The sequence below is a fragment of the Gavialis gangeticus genome, unplaced genomic scaffold (assembly GCF_001723915.1).
Source record: "Gavialis gangeticus isolate Ggan-Ray unplaced genomic scaffold, GavGan_comp1, whole genome shotgun sequence".
Classification (NCBI taxonomy): domain Eukaryota; kingdom Metazoa; phylum Chordata; order Crocodylia; family Gavialidae; genus Gavialis; species Gavialis gangeticus.
Window position 1 is genome coordinate 17,297,901 of NW_017728995.1, and position 9,807 is coordinate 17,307,707.

A 9,807-nucleotide genomic window follows, 5' to 3' on the forward strand; every position below is an offset into this window, starting at 1 on the left:
TCAGAAGTGGAAGGTAAGTTGGATGGAGTACAGCATTGAGTATGGATGAAATGAGCAGGAAGGTTTTACAGTGAAGTTTGGAAAGAGAAAAAGTGCTAATGAAGCCATTCAACAATAGAGCCAGCCCTCACTGTGGAGAGGCCAGGAGGGAAGCAGCAGGAAGAAGACATAAAACTGATACTGATTTTTTTACAAGTTGATATTCATTTTCCCCCTAATGCATGACTCCAGGAACTGGTGCTTTTAAAAAAAAAACATGTAAAACTGTGAACACTGGCACCACTGATCTTCCGGTAATGCTGACAAAATATCCAGGATCTAGAACTACTGAGCCCAGCAATTGTGATTGTACAGAACAAATCTTTATATCATACAAATTACAGAACAAATCTTTATATCATACATTTATCTTCTTCTAAGTGTTGCATTTGTATATCAATTCAGATAGCTCCATTCTATGCATATTTATCCTGCAGGATCTATACCCTTTTCAGTTTTTGCATGGTGCATGATGCAGAGAAGACGGCAAAATCAAAAACTCCTTGAGGGAAAAAATACTGCTGCATTCTGCCTCCTGTCATCTAATTTGTTCAGAAATCAGCTATTCCCACAGAACAAGTCGCCTCTGACTTGTGGTCTAAATGCAGCGGTTGCTTGAGTGTTAGTAAATACCATATTACACATACCTAGGAGAGCCAGATCCCCAGCTGCCAAGTTGCAGCTGCTCAGTATCAGTACTCGAATCGCGGTTGCAAGCTTTAGTGCTTCCAAAAGCAGCTTTAGGTTTCCACCAACGCACTTGTTCCAAGAAAGGTCTAATATCTCCAGATCAGGAAGGTGAAGGGCAGCTTCAGCTGAAAAGATTAGCACCAGCAACTTCTGTTTACTAGAAGAAGACATCCATATCTTAATAGATACCCCCTGTCTAGTCACCTGTAAATAGGCTTGTAGTGCATTGCCTACTTGTGCTTAGAAAGGTTTATTGGATCTTAGTAAAAGTCAGAAATGTTTCAAATACTTTTTAAAGAATGAAACATCCTGTAAATCTAGAACCAGACTTTAAGACAGACAAATCTTTTTCCTACTTATTAAAAAATATTAGGAATACTGGCCTTGTCTCTCCCCAAATGAAATCAATCTAATTTAAAGGAGAAAATCTAACTATTTTAATCCAATGTAAACGCAATTCTTTCTTCAAACCTATTCCTGCAAGGTGAAGTCCACTGTGTTTCCTGACCAGGCTGATTTTCGAGAGATCAGTCTCTCACTATTATCTAATTAGAATTTGCATTTCTGTAGCATATATCCTGCCAAGACATCAAATCAGTTGCAGCCTGATTGTGCCTTCTCTGAAGCCAATGAACTTTTGTTACTGATTTTATTAGGACCAGCATTAATAAACAATTGTTAATATATAAGAATTAGCATACCCCTTTGGATGCAGTTTTTGCATTCCCTTGCAAAGGGATTCAGAACAACATCTCATCCACAATAGTCTGCAGTGGCTAGATATGAGACTGGTTTTAAGCATTCTTTGTTAGCTTCAGGGATACTTTTGTGTCTCCCCATGGTGTTTCAATGTAGTTCTTTTTGTTCCTAACACTATAATCCCTGTTTTAACCCTATCAGTGGCTACCTATTGTGCCTAATGGGGCCAAAGAGTATCTTTTGGTGTTAGCAGAGTGAAATGAGAAAATCTCAGTCAAACATTGAAGACTCATAACTTTTGGTCTCTATTCTAGACACATACTAAGATCCCTAGAGCATTAGCTTGGCAAATATTAACAATAAGTTTTAAGTAAATAATTATTACACTAATTACTATAATTCCAGGATAATATGAGATCCTGGACTGTAGCTTTCTCTTCTAAAATTAGGGAGTAAATTATAGGTATTTAGAAAAGGAAGTATTAGCAAGCCTAGATTAAATCTGGGACCAGACACAGTGGCCTAGGAGGCTCTTTCCAGTCCTATGTTCCTAAGCATGATGTGGGAAGCTGCAGTTACAATGTGTGTCAGTCCCAACTTACAGCACCTTTTTGTGTTTCACTTCAAGATTTCCCCATGCCATCTGGCCAAATTGGTTTTGTGACGTGAATGGACAGAGACATGGTCTGACTAACACATGTGCTGTTGTTTATGATTTACACCAAAATCTGACCACAGATCTTCAGAAGCCCATCAAAGGATAGTGAAAACTTCTTGACCTTTCCTGTCCTGCTACATAAAAATGTATGCTAATAATGTAGTCAAGAAAAAAGAATTCCTACCTAGTGATGCAAAGGAAGCTTTCTGTAAAGAGCAATTGCTGATGATCACAGATTTCAACTTGGGTAAAAATCTGAGTCTGCTGAGCAGGTGATCAGAAGACATGCCAATATTTTTATTAGATGATAAATTCAGCTCTTGAAGACTTGAGAGTAAAGGTATCACTTGGGCTTAAAAAATAAGGAAATCTTTATTAGACCATCACTGTGTTGCCTATACTCCATAGTTGAATTTTTATTTGCTGCAATTTCTTTTTCATACCCAAAACACGGAGTCAGATTCACACACCCATGCTCATGCTGGTAGTACTTTCCTCCATAAATAGTCCCATGGTTTTCAATGAGAATATTTATGGAATAAAGAGTTAATTCCACCTCCCATTTTGGTAATCTCAACTGCTACACACGTCCTATAACAAAGTGCAATTAGTGCTCTTGAGAGGGGTTTGAACAACAAAGTCTTGGAGTCTGAAATCTTGTTTCCCCACAGAACAGAGACAGCATGAACAACTACAGGGCAAGCTTCCCCTCCATCTTCTGCCTCTGCTTCTGCTTTGACTAAATTACTCCTGTGAGTCACAGGGGTGTTCATTTTCCCCTCCTATTCATCTCCTGAAGCCATGAAGAGACTCAAGTCCCTCAGAAACAAGGACTCTTCATGGTCATGAGTGTCCACCCCCTGCTCTCTCCAGGACTACTGATTTTCTGCAGGTTTTCTGAAAATCTATCCACAATGCTTATGCGTCTTTCATTGAGATATATCCCATTAGTGTGCTTGCCTATCATTTATAATGTTATCATCTTATTTAGCTCTGAGATAGAACCATCCACCCTCAAAGCACTTCACAAACATAAGAGAACTACTGGTAAGTGTCTCAAAATGTCTATGAGATAGGTAACACTAACCTTATTTTTCAATTGAGGCTAGCTGAGGTGCTGAACAATGCCAGATGTAAGTCCTCAGTACCTCACAGGATCAGTGCCTTGGTGATTTGCCCAATGTCAAGACTCCCAGCCCAGTGTCTTAACTGAAGTCCATTTTACTATTAGGTTAACTCTCCACTGCACTCCCAAAGCTTCACAGAGAAAAAGCAGACCTGACTACTGAAATCTACTGGAAAGGAATTCAATGAGACTGTCCTCTGTCTCTGAGACAGCTTCAGAAATTATGTACATATGTATTCTCATTGGATTTCCTAAAAAGGTTCTTACTGAGAACTGCCAGGTCTTCCTCTGTGATACAGCACTGGTGAAGATCGAGAACTTCAAGGTCTTTTAGATTGGCCAGATGAGCTGCTGAGTCCTCAAACCCTCTACCAATCTCTTTATTGCATGATAGATCTAATTTTCTTAGCTCCAGCAGGTACTGGAAGGCAGTGTCTAAAACATAAAAGACCACATTCATGGTCACAAAATGTTACGCTAACACAGAAAGCAGATTGTTGCTTTAATGTTTGTTGTCCTAAATTTAATGTTTGCAAAGGGCATTAACATGACAGCCTCAAGACAGCTTCTCCAGGCAAACTTAGCAACATTGCAGAACTTCCTCAATGAATCACCTTAAAGCAAGGAGATCACCCTTCATATCCACTAAATCTTTACTCTCTTTGCTGAGACTGTCATGAAGGGTGCAAAGTAGGGCCAGCTATGGTAATGAGTTTTGTGTTGTGGATAATTAGCCTATTGGGAACTAGACCCAGAAAGCCAGCACATTACATCCAGACAAATTGAACAACCATCTGATGAGTCTTTTAGTCACTGTCCTTGAGCTGAATGTGGACCAGTAGGCTAGTACCAAAAGTCTCTGTGGCCTTTAATTGGTGATCATTGAACAACTCAGTCCTCAAAAAATAGAGAACCATTGATGCCCTCAGAACTGCCACAAAAAGCACTTATCTCCTTGACTTTTCCTTAGAAGACTTTTAGATTCAGATTTGTGGTTGCAAACCTTAAATCATTCTAAATCCAGACTCACCTAAAGACTGGAGGCCATCTTTCCTAACTCCACACATGTGCAAATGTAATTCTTCCAAGCCAGGCACATTTTTCAGTTCCTGGGCAATGCTCTTCAGGTTACAGCCTATTTTTTGGTTAATGGAGAGATCTAACACTTTGAGGTGGTGGATTACATTGAGAATCTGGGCTGGTAGTAAAAACAGAAAAACAGATTTGATTATTTATCAAGTCTACAGAGAAGCTCTTGCACAAAATACCAGTATAAGCAGGAATGCACCAGCTTGTTATGCCTATACCCCAGATCATTCTAACAAAATGGATTAAAAATGTATTGAGACCCTGTGGGCTATTGTTCTATTTAAGAAATACAGTGAAAAGAATTTGTAAGGGACAAGAAAAAACAAAATCACTGAAAAAATTGTGTGATAAGGGTGGAAAAATATACACAGACAGAGTGGAACAAGAAACTGGGAAGGGAGTAGGGAAGAATAAATGCTAATAAAAAGGATGAAGTCTTATGTTCTGTCGGTAGATTACATACTAGAGGGATTCTAGTCTTGAGGAAGGGGAAGACAGGCTTGTTTTCAGTCAGAAAGACTTAAAAATATAGAATCACTTCTAAAGAACAAAGGGGATTACATTGTGGAGGAAGAGAAGTGTTATAACCACTAACTAGATTTGCTGACTCAGTGACCTCCCAACCACTAACAAGAAAAATAGAACTGTGAGGTTCAGAAAACATCCATCTTTACAAGGACCAACAATACTTTACCATGGCCCAACAATGGGAGTAAGCAACTGCATTTTGCAGTTCTCCAACTCCTTTTACTTGAGGTCCCTGTAAAAATGCATTTTAGGCCAAACAAGAATGTTGTGAAACATATCTTTGTCCTCATTTAGAGATGAGTAAAACCAAGACATGCATAGAAGTGGGCCAACACCTACAAACTTGATCCCTGACCATGTAATGAGGTTCACTGGGTTCAGGTTGTGGGTACCTGCTTTGCAAAAAAGCTATGTACTTGAAACTCCCATAGGAGTCTCTGAAGAGTCTCTGGATATCTGAAAATCCAACCACTTTTATTCAAATGACTGAATATGTATTAGTTTATTTAGGTTGAGGCAACCAGATTTAAATATTTGGCTTAAATATCTTGCCCAAGGACACACAGGAAATCACTGGCAGAATGGTTCAAGCCTAGACACCCTTCTTAACCCCATGTTTTCATCATAAAACCATACTATGCCCCATGTTTTGTTTTGAAAAAAATAGGTTATTTGGAAATAAAAATCAGTACTTTTACATGGCAACACTGATCATTTAATAATTTTAAATCAACACTGAACTTCCTATTCTTGGAACAGGCTGAAGTTAAAATCATAGTTACATTTTTGAGAAGTCAATATTTTGGCACAAAAATGTGAGGGACTCACCTAGAGATTCTCCATCTTTTGCTTCTAGATTGCAATCTATCACTTTCAGGATTTTGATTTTGCTTCCTTTCTGGATCTTTTTTGTTAAGAGGGACAGTTTTCCACCTATGTTGCTATTCCAGGACAAATCCAGTTCTTCCAGAAAAGGAATGATTTCAAGTGCTTCTCCTGTAACAAAACACCCACAAGCCTAAGAGAGTTCATTACATGAGTACAGGACAAAAATACAGTTTTCCACTACATGAAGGCAGCCATTTAATTCTCAATTGAATTATGTTCTTTTATATTGTTTGCTTGATTTTTTTAATGAAAGTCAGTACCAGCATTTGTTTTATTTTATGTAAAGACACACATTGCTCAACAGATACAGTATTAACCCAGCTCATGCCTCCTATGCTAACCTTTAACATGTAGCCTGGTCTAAGAAAAGGCAACAACATTTGACTTTCCCTGCTGACCTCTGCCAAATGCCTCGAATTTCTAGTCTACAGGGGAATCAGTAGAAGTGGCAGGCCTATATTTATTGCCCATTATATTTCTGCACCTTTAGAAGCTTGTCAAATTTCCAACTGCCTCAGTTCTGGAGACCATCTCAAATGAGGGTAGCACTGAGATACCAGAAATCCCCATAGCTTTTTCCTAAGCTTTAAAAGTTTAATTTCTGGCAAATGGAACAAACTCAAGCATTACTTAGGCTCAGAATGGCTTTCTTAAATAAAAGAGAGCCTGGAGGGCTCAGGTAATTGTACAGGCAGAAACCATCTTAGATGTATTCAGAGGCCACATCTGCACATGTGCTTTACTATGGAATAGACTAATTAGCTGCAGAGTAACGTCACCGTCTACACATGGGATGGTATTAGGCTGCAGTCAACTAATTAATGCTGCAGTCAGGTAATACTGTTGGGGACAATAATATCTTATACCAAAGTAATTTAATGCAATTAACGGCATATGTAGATGTTGACTGCGGATGTAAATTACACCCAGTCAGCCCAGCCAGCAGTGGGATAGACCCCTGCCTGCCACCCAGCCACATGGCTTTGCACCTTCAGCACCCTCATGCCCCAGTCAGACCCTCTGCTGCGACCCAGAATCTGAGGCTGCTCTCCTGTGGCTAAAATTGCTGCTGTCCTGGATGTACGTGTAGATGCTGTGCTCAGGAGTAGTTTACTCCAGCTCAAACTGCTCTGGCATTTATTGGTTTGCATTAATTGCACATGTAGATGCACTGAGAAAGATCTAACCTGCTCCTTGCCTCTTTGACACTTCTTCGGCAACAGTTTACATTGCGTCAGCATTTCTTTGAAATGCTGCTATTCCACTGCAAAGCTTATACTTCAGGAACAAGCTCTGGGGTATGGGGAGACATCTATGCACATGATAGGAGTGCTAGTTATGAACTGTAATACAAAACGGTTAAAAGGCGAGCTCATTTTCCTTGCAGGGGGGGTAGGGTGGAGGGAACCTTGTAACAGCTTAAACTAGCTTCCCCTTGATATCAGTTGATCTGACAACATGATAAATACAAGTTCAAACTGTTAAAAACTAGATAAAGATTTGTTTGATCTACATTCCTAACATACATGATCATTCAGAATTAAAATTTAATGGGAAAATCCTTCTGTCTTAGTATGTTCTACTAATAGTTTTCCAGGTTTATAACAAAATGAGATTCCTGTTGCTCTGTATTAAATGACTATGCAAGTCCAAGTAAGAGAAAGAGAGGGAGAGAAATCTAAACATATCTCCTCATATTTATCCATCTGTCACATTTACTTTCCGACTCTTGAAAGCTAAAAATACTTTTCCATTGAGACACTGTTGTTCCTCAGCAGCACAGGGTGTTTCTGCATGGTACTGAGAAGAGCATTCCAGACACATTTCCCACCCTAAAGACAAATAAAGGCCAACAGCTACAAAGATAGTTCTCTACCACTTCTCACACAGGTCAGTCAGTGCCACAGTAGGGGGTGGACTGGATTTCGGTATTCTCAGGCCTACACTTTCTTAAATGTGAATACGCCTCCCTGCATTTTTTCACTCTGACATCTTCACAGATATTTGCATGTTCAAGCAGGCATTTATCTAGCACTAGCGGTCACCAAATGTGACCACTGCTTTTGGATAGAGTATCCAGATGTGCCAGCCTCTGCGGGGATAGATCTTCCCCCCTTTCCCCCAGTTGAAAGTGAAGTCCATTCCTTAGTTACAACAATTTCTGCTATAAGAATCTCCCTTGCAGAAAGAAAAAGGCTGGGCCACATTGACAGGAAAGATCATTCATCCAGATGAAAAGCTCATGGGTTATTTGGTATGAGTCAAATTCCCCTGGGTTTGCCCCTCCTTTGTGTGCACACAATGAGTTCACTCAAGGCAGGGAATTCTGTGCTCAGTCAGAGCCTTTACACTCGTAGCAACTCTCAGATGGAGTCCTGCCCTTTGTGAGCTGGATGCTCACAGCCAATCAGAGCAAAACAGTAAGTGCAAAGAGAAACTAGGTCAAACTCCTCACAGAAAATGACAAGTGATCTCTATTGCTCTCATGGAAGTGACAGCCCTTCTGCTGTTAAGGTCTCAGCACGGTGTAACCTCTGCTATGATTTGATCAATTTTCTCCTAGTCCAAGGAGTCCACTAGGAGGGCATTTAAGTCTATTGCTAAAACATGACAGCACTTGGAGTAAATCTTATAGAAACTCCTCAACCCTTCTGCATGTGAGTAACTTCATGTCTGTGAGTAATCCCCTTAAAAACTCATGGGCGAAGAGCAAAGTTACTCGCATACAAGTAGATTTTGTTTGTTTGCAGCTGACTGTTTACATTGTCATGTAGGGCACAGGTTGAGATTTGATTGCTGTAGCATGCTGGAAGAGCACATTTAATGGCTTGCAAGTTATCCTTTGTAACAACCTTGTTGAAGAATACATATACCAGCTATGCCATACCTAAAGAAGCAATATCCTCAGCTGTCATCCTGCAGTTGTTTAGTCGGAGGGATTTTAACTTGCTCACATGATGTAGTTGAAGGGTCAGAGGTTTCAGAGTTCCGCCTATAAAATCATTCCAGGAAAGATTGATCTCTTCCAGCTCAGGTAGGAAAGGTAACAGGCCACCTAAAATATACAACAACCAAACAACCTGGATTTGTGAACATGGGTGGGTCAGTATGTCAATTATTGAACCAATGAGGTAATGTAATGCAGAGCAATTTGCACTTAGGATGAACTCTCTGTAGTTCAGTTTACTTACTGGCAGTACATTGGTATATACCTGTCTCAGGTATATACCAATGTACTGCCAGTAAGTAAACTGTGAGATACTGTGAAGTCAGATTTGTTAATCAATATTTGTAAAATGCTTTGAATGCATTTTATGAATGATGCTGAAGGAAAGCAAAATATCACTATTAAAGAGAGAGGCTGAAGGAGGATAGCTGAACAAATTCATTAGGAATGAGAACTGAAAACTCTGTTCCATTAGCTTTTGGAGTATAGATGAAAAAATGTGTACTTACTCAGCTCCATTAAATCTGTTTCATTTAATGCACAGTTATTTAGGTCCATATTCTTGCTGTTGGGCTTTTTGCCCAGTTTCTTCATGAACTGCTTAACTTTCCATTTACCAGACACTAAGTCTGTTTCAGAAATGTTATGGGAAACTTCATCTGTATAACCAAAAAAAGGAAAAGCAAAAATCCTAGGTAAAGTCATATATGACATTTTGTCTCATGTAACTAGTGCTGTCAGATTTAGATATTGTGAAATGTCCTAAATCTTCCAGATTCATGACAATAGCTATATTTTGATTTCAGGGTTTACTGGTGGAAACCCTGGATCATGTCTATTGTCCATTGTTATCCTGAGTAATGGAAACATGTACACCATATCCTGCATGCAGCTTGATTGAGAGAAAAATCTGCCATAGGGAGTCTTTAAGTTGATCTATGCCAGAGACTTTTGGTATTAACAGCACCAATTCAAACATAGGACATGCTTGTAGAACTCTAACCAAAGTATATAGTGTACCATGGCACCTGTGTAAATCATATGTAGTTGCCTCAAGTCAGCCCAACTTCTGCAGTGCTGGTGTGGACTGCAAGCACAGGCGTAATTCATAGATTCATAGATGTAGGGTCGGAAGGGACCTAA

At 39.5% G+C, this 9,807-nt stretch overlaps 1 protein-coding gene across 2 annotated transcripts in view; it reads right to left on the bottom strand.

Annotated features, from left to right (window-relative positions):
* Positions 1-9,807, bottom strand: part of LRRC31 (leucine rich repeat containing 31) — a 20,478-nt gene that overhangs the window by 6,204 nt on the left and 4,467 nt on the right. The window contains exons 3-9 of one of the 2 annotated variants that reach the window (XM_019503273.1): positions 9,174-9,323; positions 8,605-8,772; positions 5,658-5,825; positions 4,243-4,410; positions 3,480-3,647; positions 2,271-2,438; positions 687-854 (exon numbers count right to left, since the gene is read on the bottom strand). In XM_019503273.1, the coding sequence (XP_019358818.1) occupies positions 687-854; positions 2,271-2,438; positions 3,480-3,647; positions 4,243-4,410; positions 5,658-5,825; positions 8,605-8,772; positions 9,174-9,323 (1,158 nt within the window). The remainder of the gene's footprint in view (positions 1-686; positions 855-2,270; positions 2,439-3,479; positions 3,648-4,242; positions 4,411-5,657; positions 5,826-8,604; positions 8,773-9,173; positions 9,324-9,807) is intronic. The other variant, XM_019503274.1, reaches the window with a different exon arrangement.